General features: G+C 39.1%; 1 protein-coding gene across 1 annotated transcript in view; it reads left to right on the top strand.

Moving 5' to 3' along the window:
- The window catches only part of COL6A5 (collagen type VI alpha 5 chain), a 159194-nt gene that overhangs the window by 138095 nt on the left and 2949 nt on the right, over positions 1 to 18150 (top strand). Inside the window, exons 38-40 of the mRNA XM_073883726.1 lie at positions 1030 to 1719; positions 3093 to 3189; positions 3909 to 4150. Of these exons, the coding sequence (XP_073739827.1) occupies positions 1030 to 1719; positions 3093 to 3189; positions 3909 to 4150 (1029 nt within the window). The remainder of the gene's footprint in view (positions 1 to 1029; positions 1720 to 3092; positions 3190 to 3908; positions 4151 to 18150) is intronic.

Raw genomic sequence — 18150 nt, 5'->3', positions numbered from 1 at the left:
AGGAGTAAATAAAGTAATAAATATACAGCATGAATAATGGGGTTGAGCACAAATGGGGATCAATAAATTTTTGCCAGTTAAAAATCTACTTCTTGCTTGATTAGGTTTATAGACACACTTCTTTCACAGAAAAAAGAACATTGGCCACCTACTTCCTGTCTTTCTGAGCTGGCATTTCCTGTTGTGGCTTCACTGACCAGTCACCATCCACATGATTGTGGACATGGTTTTATGATCCCTTAGGCTTAGAGCAGTGCTACTTAAAGTCTGATCTACAGCAAGATAAGGCATTAGCATCAGAATGTAAATCAGGGCACTGTTTCCTTCATTGAGAAAGTCTTGCTACCAAAAAAAAAAAAAAAATAGCCAAACTAAACAGTGTGCTTAGTAATGTTGATGACTTACAACATGGTGCAAGCTCCTTATTTTGTCCTGGGCCAATAAACTGTTTGCAGACTGGCACCTTAAGTACCAACACCTTAGAGTTTTTAAGGTCTTACACAGAGTTTGGATTCTAAAGTCAGCATTTATACTTGTTCTCATGACATCATACTATGGTACATATTTTGAACATGTGTAGAAAGGTATATGTGTTTGTGACATCAACAAATATGACTTTGACATATATACTTTTAGGGCCACTGCATAATAATTAGATCTCATGCAAATGTGTACTTCAAATTTTGTAATCATGTGGAGTGCACTAAAAATAGTTATATGTTTCTCATCTTACATATGAAAATAGCGAGAGGATCAATCAGTCCTTTGACAAAGATCTGAAATAGGCTAAGAAATATGTTTCTTTTCACATGACAGCACCTGTTGAATGCCAGTGGTTTCCCATGCAGTGTGTAGAGACATGTTTAGAGAATGCATCTGGGAACAAGTACTGTAATTAACTTATGTTGTCTGCCATGGTTATGGGAATAAAGCATGGCAAAATCCCAAGATGTGTATTGGTCATCCTTGGCTAGGAGTTCCAAGTTTAGTCTTCTACTAAAAAGAGTGACTTGAGCTGTTCTATTGCAGGACATGAAAACCATGGCAGAAAAGAAGAACCAGGTCTTACTGATGAACCTGGAGATACCCCTCTTCAAGAATATTACATGGATGTGGCCTTCCTCATAGATGCTTCCCGAAGAATAGGAAATGATGAGTTTAAGCAAGTGAAAGCTTTTCTCATCTCAGTGCTTGATTACTTTTACATTGCCCCAGACCCACTGACCTCCATGTTAGGAGACAGAGTGGCAGTCCTGAGCTATTCTCCTCCAGGCTATATGCCCAACAGTGAAGAATGCCCTATCTACCTGGAATTTGATTTGGTTACTTATAGCAGTATATTCCAAATGAAACATCATCTCCAAGACTCTTTTCAACAGCTCAATGGAGATGTTTTTATTGGCCATGCTTTGCAGTGGACAGTTGACAATGTGTTTGTAGGAACCCCCAACCTGAGGAAAAACAAAGTTATCTTTGTTATATCTGCTGGCGAAACCAACCCCTTAGACAAGGAAGTCTTAAGAAATGTAGCGCTGAGAGCCAAGTGTCAGGGCTACTCCATATTTGTGTTTTCCTTTGGTCCTATACACAATGACAAGGAATTAGAAGAATTAGCCAGCCACCCACTGGATCATCACTTAGTCCAGCTTGGCAGAACCCACAAACCAGATTTGAACTATATCACGAAGTTTGTCAAGCCATTTGTTCATTTAATCAGACGTAAGTCATTAAACGTTTTCTCTTCTATTGCTTTTGCAGTAGATTTAATGTCTCTGTGTACAATCCACCAATTGGCTTAGTAATAAATCCTTACTTCAGTGGCGAGTGGTATAGTCTAAGGTGTGAGTAGGAGGCAGTGAGAAAACCAGAGAAAAATATCAGGTCTTATTGACCTTGAACTATACTGCTGCACTGTCAAGGTCTTTGCCAGAAAACCCCCATGTAGGTAGAAAGTGTTTTTTAACCGTAATCTGTTTACTATGTACTTGGTACTATGTACCAACTTCTTTAAATGGATTATATCATTTAATCCTCAGTACAGCCCTCAAAGGAAAGTACTAGTATCTCCATTTTACAAGTGAGAAAACTAAGGTTCAGAGACATTAAATAAATTGCTCAAAAGCTTACAGTTTAATAGTTGGCAAATTCGAGACTCAGCCCCATGCATTCTGAACCCAGAGCTGTGCTCCTGTTCTTTAAACCATATTTCAATTCCTATACCCTTAACGAAGTACACTGCTGTAATCAGTAATATCCCACTACCATCACCCTCCATCTACTCCAGGACTTCTGTTTTATCTTTCATTGTAAATTACCTTTGGTTATGACTTTAATTCTTTTGAGCCATGGACATGAATCTCTTCTAGAGCCTTTGTCCCAGACAACTGGCTCAGGCATAGCCAAGCAGGGTCTTAAGGGTGTCTTTTTATAGTGGGGCTTTGAGAGTGACTGCCCCAGCCTCTGTCCGTGAGTTGCAATTTTAGACATGGGTATAGCAGTATACATGAGAGCTTGTGACATCAAGCAATTTCTGGCCTGTGCTGGGATTAGGAGTGAGGCAGAGGCCACGTTGAATAGTTATTTGCAGCTCCTGCGAGTTTACCAGAGAATAACAGAGATGCAGATTTGCTGCCACTCACAAAGCCCCAGGGCTCATGTAACCCTCAGGAATTTTGGAAATCACGATTTATGTGTATCGTAGCAGGCTTGTCACTTGCAAAAAAAAAATGATGCCTTCTTCCAACCCTAAGATAAATAGGGTCAACAATTTCAATAGCTCAATGTGTCTTCTGGAAAGACCTTCCTTTTAGAGGAAGAGAAATAGATGTTAGAAGGGATTGAAAGATGTCCTTGAATTGTATCACAAGCCTGTGAAATACAGAGTTTGAGAATTTTTGACTCAATCACTGCTGTATCTCATTGACTTTGCCAATGAGGTATTGCAAATATCAGAGGGTGTCTACTTTGCCGATTACCTTATAAAATTAATTTGCTCTTGAAGACACCTCCAACCACAGGAAAAGATGAACTGACTTTGGACAATAGACTATAGAAGGGTAAAATTTAGATTAACCAGCCCACTCTTTCTCCAGGTGCCATCAACAAATATCCCCCTGCAGATCTGAGACCCAAGTGTGTTAACATCACCTCTCCCAATCCAGAAAACGTTGGCTCAGGAAACAATGTATTGTGAGTTGGCAAATTCACAGTTTGGGTAATACTACAGTTGGAAACAGTCCTTATAAAAATAATTTGCAATGAATGGTGCTTTAGTTTTCAGGATGCAAGTTTGGTTGGTGTGTGTGTGTGTGTGTGTGTGTGTGTAAAATACTCCTGGTTTGTGATGACTCACAGATCTGGAGTTAATAGCAGATAGACTATGACCCATATTAGAAAAAACCATGTTTCCATTTCTGTAGCTTTTATGAGAAGAAAAGGCTCTTTGTAATACCTTATATAACACCACTCTAATATTGGGTACTGCCAAAACAGAAAACTTACAACATCAAATGTTAGGTACCACAAGTTTAAAGCAGAAGAAAAACCAAAAGATAAAAAATGGCAAAAGCAACCAAAACATTTGCCATTTAAAAAACAGAACCCATATGAAGACTGGTAAGAAGGATTCTTTTATGTTTGATTTTGCAAAGTACAACCCTTAAGTGTCAATAAAAATTCAGTGGTGAAAATAAGACTTCTTTGGAGTCCTAAACCACTGATACAACATTCTAATTTTCCTTTGGAATATTAAAAAATTGCCCCTGAGTCAGATTTCATCCATAAACTATTTGGACTATTCCAATCACATGCACAAAATTTATTGCTGTTCTATATCTGCCTGTATTTACGTTTAATTCTGCAAGGGGCTTGACTAATGTATTTTTTATCTCTTTTCTCTGTCACCTTAGCTTTATTCCTGAGGTGTATAAAATAGAGACAGGAAACAGTGAGCTGTTTGATGAATCTGGTTCCCAGGAGCAGCATTCCTTTGTATTAGGGAACAATCCTAGTAATGGTTCTGAGACTACTACTGATTTGATCCAAAAGTCATACATGCTCTTTTCAACTGGAGAACTGATGAACGATAAAGAAGAGGCACATTCAGAAGAAATGCCAGCTCTAGCAGATGGTAAACAACGAGATAAAAAAGGTAACCTTGGGTACAGTAGAATTGAAGACCCTGAAGTACTTTTGTTTGGATTTTCCTCTGGTGGAAGATGAGCAAGGATGAGCAAGGATAACTCACTAGGACAGGTAGAAATGACAGGATAGAGGTGCCTATCATCTAGGGCTGCAAGGGGTTCCCAAAATGAGGAGGCAAACAAGATATAACTCTAGAAAGGCAGAAAAGGGAGTCAATGGTGTTGACAAAACCAGAACTAGAAGTAGGCAATGTTTGGTGTGGTGTCAGGGAATGGAGACAGGAGAGGGATGAGAACAAGGACCACACAGGTCCTGAGTAAGCAAGCAGAGCCCTGCATCCTTGTGCAAAATGCAGGGCGGGGGGGAGCTATGCAACAAACCTCCAGTGTTTGAGGGTCTGCCTTCTCCCTTAGTATCCTAGGCTTTCCTGCTCTGAGGTGTGTGCTTCTAGCTGGTGCCTGGAATGGACAAGGCTGCTGTGGTTTTGAGACTTCTTTGGAGGCTGAGGACAGCTTCTTAGGCAATGTGAGGAGATGGTTCTGGACCTACAGCTAAAGGGAAAATGGAAGATGGAGAACAGGAAGCTATAGTAGGCTCTAGAGCAGCTATTCACAATTTTTGCTGTGTATCAAAAGTATATGGGAAATTATTTTAAAATAAATATTCTTGGGTGTCTACTAAAGCTGAAAGTATACATATACTATGACTAGCAACTTTAATATATATTCTCAACAGAAAAATATATATTCACCAAAAGTTATGTACTAGAATATTCATAACAGCACTTTTGTAGTAGCCCCAAAGTGGAAACAAAAATGCCCAACAGCAGGTATGATAAATAAATTTTGGCATGATTATATAATGAAATACCATGTATGTATGCAGTATATATGTACAATGCTATGTAAGTATGTAATATATATCAACACTTCATATATACATCTATACTATATGAATTAGATATTGGTATAATGATATGTATAGCTAGTATATAGATATTGAACATGATCAGCAAAATGATGGAAAATAGGAGAGATGAGGATAGAGGAAATATAGAAAAATATAGAAAGGGGAGAGAAGTAAGAAAAGGAAAATCAAGTATAAAAACAAGGAACTATCTGGTTCCGATCAAGATGGACTAAGCCTACTTTAGCCTCAAGATGGACTAAGCCGATATTACCTTTCTCTCCCACTGATTACAACTGAGAACTCTAGAGAAAATACAAAAAGCAACCACCTGAGATCTCTGAAAGGTAACAAAAAGCAGATTTTAGTGAAGTTTCTCATTTTCTTTTCTGATTTCTTTTGTGGCTTTGTGCTGAGGGCAGACCCCAGTCCTGGAACTGTGTAATGGCAGTGGGTCAGGAGGCTAAAACTCAGTAGAAACCTCATATTTCTGGGTAGAAGAATATAGAAAGGGGAGAGAAGTGTAAGAAAAGGAAAATCAAATATAAATATATATATAAACACTAGGAAAAGGGCCCTTGTTTGTCAGAGGTGGTGGAAGAAATCCCCATTTTCCCTCTCTTTCATGTTTGTTTTTTTTTTAAGATCTTGTTTATTTGGCAGAGCACAAGAAAGCGCAGAAGCAGGGGGAGAAGCAGAGGGAGAAGGAGAAGCAGGGTCCCCACTGAGCAGGGAGCCTGATGTGGGGCTCGATCCTAGGACCCCAAGATCATGACCTGAGCCGAAGGCAGATGCTTAACGAACTGAGCCACCCAGGCGCCCCTCTTCTCACTATTTCACCCACTGTTTTGTGCTGAAGGTGGGCACCGTTTGGAGCTGGGTAGAAGACTAACTAGCTAAAACTAAAGGGAAACCCTGTTTTTCTGGCCAGAGGAACTAGGAAGAGAGGCCCTTTTACCCAGCATGTGGGGGTAGCCCCAGAGAGAAGAGAAGTGGAGAAGGGGATCCTATAACTCTAATTATGGGAGCTGCACACGCCCTGGGCTCTCCACTAAGCTGTGCATGGATGAGGAAGATCCAGGACAGGACAGCAAAGGCTTTGGACATTAAACTGAGGATGGAACCACTGCCCGCAGGAGGTAACACAGCACTTGCATTCTGAACCTACCAAGCTAATTGTCTGCTGACAAAAAAAATTAAAATTCTACACAGAATCATACTAGGATTTAAAGTCTATACAATATAATATTCAAAATGTTCGGGATAAAATCTAAAATTAGACAACATACAGAGAACCAGAAGATGTGAACTATTCTCAAAGGAAAAGACAACCAACAGACAAAGCCCTTGAAGCAGCTATGAGAACTCTATTCCACGAGATAAAGGCAAACAACTTGAAATGAACAGAAATGAACCCGAAAGACATTCTCAGCAGAAATGTGTGGTGATGGGCACTGGGTGTTATCTGTAACTAATGAATCATTTAACACTACATCAAAAACAGGGCGCCTGGGTGGCTCAGTCAATTAAGCGTCTGCCTTCGGCTCAGGTCATGATCCCAGGGTCCTGGGATGGAGCCCTGCATCAAGTTCCCTGCTCAGTGGGGAGCCTGCTTCTCCCCTGCCTGCCATTCCCCCTGCTTGTGCTTGCACTCTCTCTCTCCTGCTCGCTCTCTCACTTGCTCTGTGTCAAATAAATTTAAAAAATCTTTAAAACAATCAAACGCTTCATCAAAAACTAATGATGTATGATATGTTGGCTAATTGAACATAATAAAATAGAAACATAGACATAATAAAAACAGGAACTGAAAGGAAATTTTAGAAGTGAAAAAATATACAGTGTCTGAAATTAAAAAAAAAAAACATTGGAAAGCCTCAAAAAGCAGAAGGAAGAAGACAGAGGAAAGAGTCAGTGAACTTGAAGATATGTTAATTATATAATCTGAAAGGGATTTTTGAAAATGAACCGAACCTTGAAGACTTATAAAATAATATCAGAAGGCCAACATTTGTTTCATTGGCATTCTAGAAGGAAAGTAGAAAGAAAAGGAAGTTAGATTCAGTTAGAAGAAAATGTATATTTGAGAAAATTATGGACAAAAAATTCCCAAAATCATAGAAGATATAACTTTACAGAGTTTAAAACCCCACTCAAGACATATCATTAACTGCTGAAAACAGAAAAGAAAAATCTTGAAGCAGCTAGAGAAAATCTACATATTACAAAAGAAGGGAACAATTCTTCAAATGATGGTAGATCTCTCATCAGAAACCATGGAGGATGAAAGACAGTGAAACATCTTTTTCTTTCACATACTGAAATCAAAGAACTCAGAACACAGAATTTTATATCCGGTGAACATAGCCCTCCAGAATGAGGGCAAAATAAAGATATTTCTAGATAAAGGAAAACTAAGAGGATTTGTTGCTGACAGACATGTGTTAAAGGAAAGCAGTGATGGGAGAACCAGGGAGTTGGGGTGAGGCCAAATGACTAAGGACCAGACGGCTGAGAGAACATACTGAGGAGGGGACCCAAGAGGGAAATCAAGGAGGGGATTGGAAAGGGAGGCTGGTTGAATGAGACAAAGTGGCATGTACCAGCTGCAGTTCACCCATGTACAGAGCCATATTATCTATAAGGTAATTTCATATAAATGATCCCATTGAGTTCCCTCCAAAACCCTATGTAGGAGACAGGAAATAATACCCCTCATATTTGGATGCAGAAACTGAAGCTCAAATAGGTTTAGTGCCTTCCTGGGACTTGACCCTGGTCTGGCAGGTCCTGATTTAGTGTGCTTTCCCAATACTGGAAGAAGGAATCAGATCTGAGATAGAGAGGGTGGATGTAGGAGGGGATATCTTATTCAGCTCAGGCTACCATAACAAATGCCATAGACTGGGGGTCTTAAACACAGTAATTTATTTTCTCATGGTTCTGGAGTCTGGGAAGACCAAGATCAGGGCACAAGCCAATTTGGTTTCTAATGAGAGCTCTCTTTCTGGCTTGCAGACAGCCACCTTCTTGCTCTGTTTTCACATGGTGGAGACGGTTCTAGTGTCCCTTCTTCTAAGGTCACCACTTTTATCAGATCATGTCTCTATCCTTAAGACCTCATTTAACCTTAGTCACCTTCTTAAAGGCCCTATATCCAATATAGTCATGTGTGGGATAGGACTTCAACATATGAATTTGTGGGAACACAATTCAGTCCACAGCAGGGCATATAATTAACAACATAATCACAGGAAGGAACCCTATAAATCAGCATTTCCCAAGCTTGTCTCTGCACTATAATGACCTGGGTGTTTGTTGACAATTCCACAGTCCAGCTCACATTCCACATCACTTAGGTCATATTCTCTGGGAGTGAGACACAGGCATCCATTTTTTTTTTTGAAGCCCCAGAGAAATTCCAATGTGCATATAAGTTTGAAAAACACTGCTATAAATTTCTATTCAGTCAGTCCTGTTAGATATCTTGAGGTGAGATGGCTGCTGAAAATGATAAGGTTGGTAATTCAAAAGGATTATCAAGTGAGCATTACCGAGACCTTTCTTGTTTGTTATTATTCTTCCAAATTTCTTTCTTCCAGAAGTTTTCTCCACTTTTCTACTTAATTATATGTCCTACAACTAGAAATCTCTTTACTCATTTCCCTCTGAGAGTTCTAGCCAGCAACTTGATTTGGTGACATTTGGCCGGCTCTGCTCCTTGAAGTCAGTCTGAGTCTCTTTAGGAAATGTTAGTTTGGCTTCTTTCTTGAATCATGGAAGATTAGAATTTGAAACTGGAATGACTTTAGAAATCAGTGAGTTGTCCTGTATCTTTTTATAGATGAGGAAATGGAAGCTGCAGACATCTAAAAGTGTCTTACCAAAGAATATTCACAGCACCTAGTCCAATACCATTTTGTCACAAAGATTTATACCCTACAATTATGTTTATAGAACACATATTCACCTTAAAGTTAATCCATGGAAAAAAGATAATAAAATCTTTATCTGAAAAAAAAATCATTATCTGGGTTGTTGAAAGGTTGGAGATGATACATATGAAGGTCAAAATACACACTGTGCTTGGTACATAATCAGCTGGTATTATCCTACATGAATGATCTAAGTCTGGTAATATATTTGACAATTAAAAATAAAAATCCATTGTGAAGAATGATCAGCCCTTATATGCTTATCTTTGCTATGCTTATCTTTGTTTTCCCAAAGAGTGTGGGCTTTTCTTTTCAAAAAGATAAAATCTTTTCAATTTTATCCATCAACTTAATTTACAGATTATTTTGCTCATTATAATGTACATTTGCGAGATTTTAATGTGAATTTTTAAAAATTATAACTGTATGCCTTTTCCCATTATGCCAATTTAGGGCTTGTTTCTTTGTTTTTATTTTTCTAATATCAAGTGCGGTGTTTTTCGAAGTGTAGTCCCTGGACCATCACATCAGCAACATCTAGGAAGTCATTGGAAATGCAGATCCTTGAATCCTACCCAAGACCTGCTGAATCAGAAACTCTAGGGCTAGGGCCCTCCAGATGATTCTGATGCAGGCTAGAGTTTGAGAACCACTGACCTAGTATTACAAATATTGAGCCTAAATGAGTCTTCTTTAATGGGAGTCCTTTCATTAGCTATTAATAGGTAATTGGGGGGAAATTTTTCCTGTAAAACACTGATAAGTAGGTATCATTTTTGCAGGACTTCTCAATGCCTTTATTGGGCTAATCTTCACTGTGATTCTGAGAGGGGCTATAGTGAAACCACTATGACCACAGAATCTTGTATCAGGGAGCATCTTATTGGACTAGTATTTTACAGAAACCCTCTGGGAAGCAGTAGTTGAAAGAGTGAATCCAGGGATCACTGGATGGGGACATGGATTTGACTCCTATTTCTGTAGTTACTGCTCATATGATCGTAGGCACATTTCTTTGTCTTTCTGAGCTTCCGTTTCCCTATCTGTAAGATGGACATAATAATAGAGCCTACGTTGTAGGGTAATGTGATTACTAAACAAATGTGAAGTGCTTCAAACAGAACTTTACATAGAGTGAAAGCTTAATACATGTTAACTATTATTTAAAATTATGATGATGATGATGATGATGCCCGTGATGATGACAAATGACATTAGAATTGATGGCCATGGTGGAAAGAATGCCAGATTGGGAATGAAGAGATCTGGATGCTAATTTTGGTTCTGTCACCAACTAACTTTGTGATCTCAAATAGTCACCTGATTGCCTTAGTCTTCAACTTTCTTATCTGTGTAATGAGGAGCTTGGGAAGGCGAGTGTTTTTCATACTGAGAGACCCACAGACTTCCCAGGGCAAGGATTTCTAAAAATTAGTCTGTCTAAAGGACTCTGTCTACCTGAGAATGTCTCTCTCTGAGGAATCATGGAGGGTCTCCTTTCCTGCATCCCGTTTTACAAATGCTCCCCCACCTCATGCAAAAAAAAAAAAAAAAAAAAAAAAGCATATTTCTCAGCCATCCTTTTTTTTTTTTTTAAGATTTTATTTTTAAGTAATCTCTACACCCAATGTGGGGCTCGAACTCAACCCCGTGATCAAGAGTTGCATGTTCTTCCAACTGAGCCACCTAGGCATCCCTTTCTCAGCTATTCTGAATCTGATTATGTGCTTTTCCCAAATGTAAACCCTCCTAAGGAGGCACAGGACAGGGGGTGGGGAGCATGTTGTCAAACAAGGAGTCATTTTAAATACTGGATCTGCGGGCCTCCGTTAAGCCTTCAGGTCTTTCCCATCCTGTACATGTTTCTGTTAAGAAAGAAATGTGTTGCTAGAAATGAGGTATTTGAAGTCATGTTTGAATGTTCTGAATTCAGGTATACTATAGAGTGAGGATGGTAGGAGTGATGATAAGTGTCATTTAGTAATCTGGCCTGTTCTATTCCCTGATCTTGGCAAAAGATAGATCTCTTCTAAGTGAGAAATCCGTGAGAACAAAGCAAAGAGCCTATAAGTGAAGTATCGATGGAGAGCAAGCATTGTTTCATCAGGCCAAAAAAATCATAGCAAAACCCTTGATCATTTACCTATCTTGGAATGGAATCATAAGTAAGATGTCATCACAGAGACCCTCAGTAACATACTTATTTTGATTGGAAGACCAAATCTCCCAACTGAAAGAGGTGTTGATTGGTTTTACTGTAAGGATTAGTTCTGCTAATTAGGCTATGTTGGGGGATATGTCCCATTAAGAGAATGAGCTAAGTTGGAGCATCAAAATTCTGAAGAAAAAGATATATAAAACAGATCATAAGAAATATTATAAAAAATATAGTAATAGCATACATGTGAAGTGTGCTTTATTTATCAATATTAAGATTTTCCAGCCATATTTTAGTTTCTCAGGTTAAACACCATACCTGTAAGTGAAAGAATAACCAGTATTATTAATAGCCATTTGATAAGTTTAGTGAAGTGTTTTTGGGTACATTTCCCAGAAGTGAGAAAATGTTATCCAGTGACTAGGTAACAGATTCTTTTGTAAAAAAAACCTTTTGAAAGATTACTGTGTAGTTTTTGGCACATAACTCAGATTTCAAAGATTTGTTTGGTATTGCTATAATAAAACTCCTTCAAAATCCATTTGTCTATGTAAACAATATTTATCAGTACTTAAATCTATAACAATAAATATTAATAGAATTAATATTAAACTTTGCCTCACTCTAACAATAAATTGTAGTAGTAAGTAAAAGCAATAGGCAAAAACTGTCCATCTCAATAAGAAATGCATTTCCAATAAAATTTTTAACTTTTGTTTTGGCAGAATTACCAAAATTTAAATACATATGCTGTTTTGATAAATTGTAATGGTAATCCATCAGAAAAAAATGTTAGGACATAGAAGCTTATAGTCACAGGAAATAAAAAGCATGTGCTTAAGTATATTTTTTACAGAGGATTATGATTAGGCAAACAATAAAAGATTTTAAAGCATTTAAATATATTATAGTTAAATGAAATTCTGTGTGGGAAGTGGAATGGAAATACATGTTTAAGGAGAAAAATGAACACTACAAAATATCTGACTTTGAACCATGAGCATGTTTACATAATATTTTAAATGGAAAATGGTGCTATCAAATCATTGTGCTATAAATATTCTATTGGGTAAATTAAAATAAAAATGTGAGGGTGGCGGAGCAAGATGGCGGAGGAGTAGGAGACCTGGATTTCGTCTGGTCTCAGGAATTCAGCTGAATAGAGATCAAACCATTCTGAATACCTACGAACTCAACAGGAGATCAAAGATAAGAATAGTAACGACACTCTGAACAGAAAAGCGACCACTTTCTGGAAGGTAGGATGTGCGGAGAAGTGAATCCGAGGCGATATTCGGGAGGATAGACGGCGGGGGAGGGGGCCTCCGTCGGCCGCTTCTGGCAAGTGATAGAGCCGCGAAGCACAAAATCGGACCTTTTAGAAGTTGGCTCGGCGGAGGGACGTCGCTGCAGTGGCTAAGCGGGGGGTGGAAACCTCGCGGGACAGTGTGGTCTCAGGACCCTCAGGGTCATAGAAAGACCGGGGGTGCCTGAGTGCGGTAGAGCTCCCAGGTATCGGAGCGGGGAAGCCGGCTGCAGAGACGGAGCCAGGGAATGGGCTCTCAGCTTGGGGTTGCCATAAACCGTGATTCACAGCAGTTGGGCCACTGCTCCTCCAGCAGGGACCCAACAGGCAGCAGAGCTGGGGAGACGCCCCTTCCTCCCCAGGGAGGAGCGGCACGGGAGCGCACCGCAGGGATCTGCTGGGTTTGGAGACTCCACACAGGGTCGGGTGCCAGAGATAGCAACGCTCGGTCACAGGCCGGGTGAGCACGGAGTGCGGCCGGAGACCAGGGAGACGGGAATAACTGCTTTTCTCTGGGGTCAAACTGAGGAGCGGGGCCCTGAGTTCTCAGCTCCTCCGGGTGGAGATTGAGAGGCCATCATTTTCATCCTGGTCCTCCAAAGCTGTACCGAGAGCTTGCAGGGAACAAAAGCTCCTGAGAGCAAACCGGAGCAGCTTGCTTAGCCCGGACTCACAAGGGCGGGGCAATTCAGCCTCCAGCAAAGACATGTGGGAACCATGGCAACAGGCCCCTCCCCCAGAAGATCAGCACGAACAGCCAGCAAGCCAAGACCAAGTTTACCGATCAAGGAGAACGGGAGAACTCCAGCGCTAGGGGAATACTGCCCATAGAATTCATGGCTTTTTTACCATAATTCATTAGTTTTTCAAAGTTAATTTTTTAACTGTTTTTCTTGAATTTTTCTTTTTCCCTTTTTCAACCAACATCTTATCAATCCCTTTTTTTAAAAAAACATTTTTTATTTTTCATTTTTAGAGTCATATTTTTATCCCTTCATAGTAGTTACCCTTATTTTTGGCGCATATATATATATATAAGTTGTTCTCTCTTTAAAATTTTGAGATACAGTTTCTTCTAACAGATCAAAATATACCCTAAATCACTAGTGTATGGCTTTGTTCTAGTCTCCTGCCTGATCACATTCTCTCCCTTTTTTTTAAATCTTCTTTCTTATTAAAAACAACTTCTTATCAATTCCTTTTATAAAATCTTTTATAATTTTCATCTTTATAGTCATCTTCCATTGCTTCATTGTATCAACCCTTATTTTGTACATATATAAGTCTTTCTTCCTTTAAAATTTTAGCAGGCACTTTCTTCTAACAGACCAAAATACACCCAAAATCTAGTGTGTGGCACTGATCGATGGACTAGCCTGATCATATTTGATCATATTCCGGTTTGTTTTGTTTTGTTTTGTTCTCTTTTTGTTTGTTTTTATCTTTTTCTTTTTCCTTTTTTTTCTCTTTCTTCTTTCTTTCCCTTTCTTGTCCCCTGGTTTCAGGTCTTTTCTGATTTGTATAGAGTATATTTGCTGGAGACGTTGTTAACCTGTTAGCATTCTGTTCTCTCATTCATCTATTCTCCTCTGGACAAAATGACAAGACGAAAAAAATCACCTCAGCAAAAAGAACAAGAGGTAGTACCGTCTGCCAGGGACCTACTCAATACTGACATTGGTACAATGTCAGACCTAGAGTTCAGAATGATGACTTTAAAGATACTAGCTGGGCTTGAAAAAAGTGTGGAAGTAATTAGAGAAACCCTTTCTGGAGAAATAAAAGAACTAAAATCTAACCAAGTCGAATTCAAAAAGGCTATTAATGAAATGCAATCAAAAATGGGGGCACTAACTGCTAGGATAAATGCAGAAGAGAGAATCAGTGATATAGAAGACCAAATGATGGAAAATAAAGAGGCTGAGAAAAAGAGAGAGAAACAACTACAGGATCACGAGGGCAGAATTCGAGAGATAAGCAATACGATAAGATGAAACAACATTAGAATAATTGGGATCCCAGAAGAAGAAGAAAGAGAGAGAGGGGCAGAAGGTATATTGGAGCAAATTATAGCAGAGAACTTCCCTAATGTGGGGCAGGAAACAGCACCAAAATCCAGGAGGCACAGAGAACCCCTCTCAAATTCAATAATAATAGGTCAACACCCCGACATCTAATAGTAAAACTTACGAGTCTCAGAGACAAAGAGAAAATCCTGAAAGCAGCTCGGGAGAAGAGATATGTAACCTACACTGGTAGAAACATTAGATTGGCAGCAGACGTATTCACAGAGACCTGGCAGGCCAGAAAGGACTGGCATGATATCTTCAGAGCACTAAACGAGAAAAATATGCAGCCAAGAATACTATAGCTAGCTAGGCTGTCATTGAAAATAGAAGGAGAGATAAAAAGCTTCCAGGACAAACAAAAACTAAAGGAATTTGCAAACACGAAACCAGCCCTCCAAGAAATATTGAAAGGGGTCCTCTAAGCAAAGAGAGAGCCTAAAAGCAGCATAGATCAGAAAGGAACACAGACAATATACAGTAACAGTCACCTTACAGGCAATACAATGGAACTAAATTCATACCTTTCAATAGTTACCCTGAATATAAATGGGCTAAATGCCCCAATCAAAAGACATAGGCTATCAGATTGGATTAAAAAACAAGACCCATCGATATGCTGTCTGCAAGAGACTCATTTTAGACCCAAAGACACCCCCAGATTGAAAGTGAGGGGGTGGAAAACCATTTACCATGCTAATGGACACCAAAAGAAAGCTAGGGTGGCAATCCTTCTATCACACAAATTAGATTTTTAAAACAAAGACTGTAATAAGAGATGAAGAAGGACATTATTTCCTACTTAAAGGGTCTATCCAACAAGAAGATCTAACAACTGTAAATATCTATGCCCCTAACATGGGAGCAGCCAATTACATAAGGCAATTAATAACAAAAGCAAAGAAACACATTGACAACAATACAATAATAGTGGGGGACTTTAACACCCCGCTGACTGAAATGGACAGATCATCTAAGCAAAAGATCAACAAGGAAATAAAGACTTTAAATGAAACACTGGACCAAATGGACTTCACAGACATATTCAGAACATTCCATCCCAAAGCAACGGAATACACATTCTTCTCTAGTGCCCATGGAACATTCTCCAGAATTGATCACATCCTAGGTCACAAATCAGGTCTCAACCGGTACCAAAAGATTGGGATTATTCCCTGCATATTTTCAGACCACAATGCTTTGAAACTAGAACTCAATCACAAGAGGAAAGTTGGAAAGAAGTCAAATACATGGAGGCTAAAGAGCATCCTACTAAAGAATGAATGGGTCAACCAGGAAATTAAAGAAGAATTAAAAAAATGCATGGAAACCAATGAAAATGAAAACACAACTGGTCAAAATCTTTGGGATATAGCAAAGGCAGTCCTGAGAGGAAAGTATATAGCAATACAAGCCTTTCTCAAGATACAAGAAAGGTCTCAAATACACAACCTAACCCTACACCTAAAGGAGCTAGAGAAAAAACAGCAAATCAAGCCTAAACCCAGCAGGAGAAGAGAAATCATAAAGATCAGAGCAGAAATCAATGAACTAGAAACCAAAAGAACAGTAGAACAGATCAACGAAACTAGGAGCTGGTTCTTTGAAAGAATTAACAAGATTGATAAACCCCTGGCCAGACTGATCAAAAAGAAAAGAGAAATGACCCAAATCAACAAAATCATGAATGAAAGAGGAGAGATCACAACCAACACCAAAGAAATACAAACAATTCTAAGAACATATTATGAGCAACTCTATGCCAGCAAATTAGATAACCCGGAAGAAATGGATGCATTCCAAGAGATGTATCAACTACCAAAATTGAACCAGGAAGAAATAGAAAACCTGAACAGACCTATAATCACTAAGGAAATTGAAGCAGTCATCAAAAATCTCCCAACAAACAAAAGCCCAGGGCCAGATGGCTTCCCAGGGGAATTCTACCAAACATTTAAAGAAGAATTAATACCTATTCTCCTGAAACTGTTCCAAAAAATAGAAATAGAAGGAAAACTTCCAAACTCATTTTATGAGGCCACCATTACCTTGATCCCAAAACCAGAAAAAGACCCCATCAAAAAGGAGAATTACAGACCAATATCCTTGATGAACATGGATGCAAAAATTCTCACCAAAATACTAGCCAATAGGATCCAACAGTACATTAAAAGGATTATTCACCATGACCAAGTGGGATTTATCCCTGGGCTGCAAGGTTGGTTCAACATACGCAAATCAATCAACGTGATACAAGACATTAACAAAAGAAAGAACAAGAATCATGTGATCCTCTCAATAGATGCAGAAAAAGCATTTGACAAAGTACAGCATCCTTTCTTGATCAAAACTCTTCAGAGTATAGGGATAGAGGGTCCATACCTCAATATCATAAAAGCCATCTATGAAAAACCTACAGCGAATATCATTCTCAATGGGGAAAAGCTGAGAGCTTTTCCCCTAAGGTCAGGAACACGGCAAGGATGTCCACTATCACCACTGCTATTCAACATAGTACTAGAAGTCCTAGCCACAGCAATCAGACAACAAAAAGAAATCAGAGGCATCCAAATCGGCAAAGAAGAAGTCAAACTCTCACTCTTTGCAGATGATATGATACTCTATGTGGAAAACCAAAGACTCCACCCCAAAACTGCTAGAACTCATACAGGAATTCAGTCAAGTAGCAGGATATAAAATCAATGCACAGAAATCAGTGGCATTCCTATCCACCAACAACAAGACAGAAGAGAGACAAATCAAGGAGTCGATCTTATTTATAGTTCCACCCAAAACCATAAGATACCTAGGAATAAATTTAACCAACGAGGCAAATGATCCGTATTCAGAAAATATAAAATACTCATGAAAGAAATTGAAGAAGACACAAAGAAATGGAAAAACGTTCCATGCTCATGGATTGGAAGAACAAACATTGTGAAGATGTCAGTGCTACCTAGAGCAATCTACACATTCAATGCAATCCCCATCAAAATACCATCCACTTTTTTCAAAGAAATGGAACAAATCCTAAAATTTGTATGGAACCAGAGGAGACCCCGAATAGCCTGAGGAATATTGAAAAAGAAAAGCAAAGCTGGCCGCATCACAATTCCAGACTTCCAGCTCTATTACAAAGCTGTCATCATCAAGACAGTATGGCACCGGCACAAAAACAGACACATCGATCAATGGAACAGAATCGAGAGCCCAGAAATGGACCCTCAACTCTATGGTCAACTAATCTTCGACAAAGCAGGAAAGAATGTCAATGGAAAAAAGACAGTCTCTTCAACAAATGGTGTTGGGAAAATTGGACAGCCACATGCAGAAGAATGAAACTGGACCATTTCCTTACACCACACACAAAAATAGACTCCAAATGGATGAAAGACCTAAACGTGAGACAGGAGTCCATCCAAATCCTGAAGGAGAACACAGGCAGCAACCTCTTTGACCTCAGCCGCAGCAACTTCTTCCTAGAAACATCGCCAAAGGCAAGGGAAGCCAGGGCAAAAATGAACTATTGGGATTTCATCAAGATAAAAAGCTTTTGCACAGCAAAAGAAACAGTCCACAAAACCAAAAGACAACCGACAGAATGGGAGAAAATATTTGCAAACGACATATCAGATA

Source organism: Callorhinus ursinus, unplaced genomic scaffold, assembly GCF_003265705.2.
Source record: "Callorhinus ursinus isolate GAN/ISIS: 27379988/994484 unplaced genomic scaffold, GSC_fseal_2.0 scaffold1, whole genome shotgun sequence".
Taxonomy (NCBI): Eukaryota; Metazoa; Chordata; class Mammalia; order Carnivora; family Otariidae; genus Callorhinus; species Callorhinus ursinus.
The sequence above is the reverse complement of the archived record's forward strand: the minus strand, read 5'-3'. Positions and strand labels throughout refer to the sequence as shown.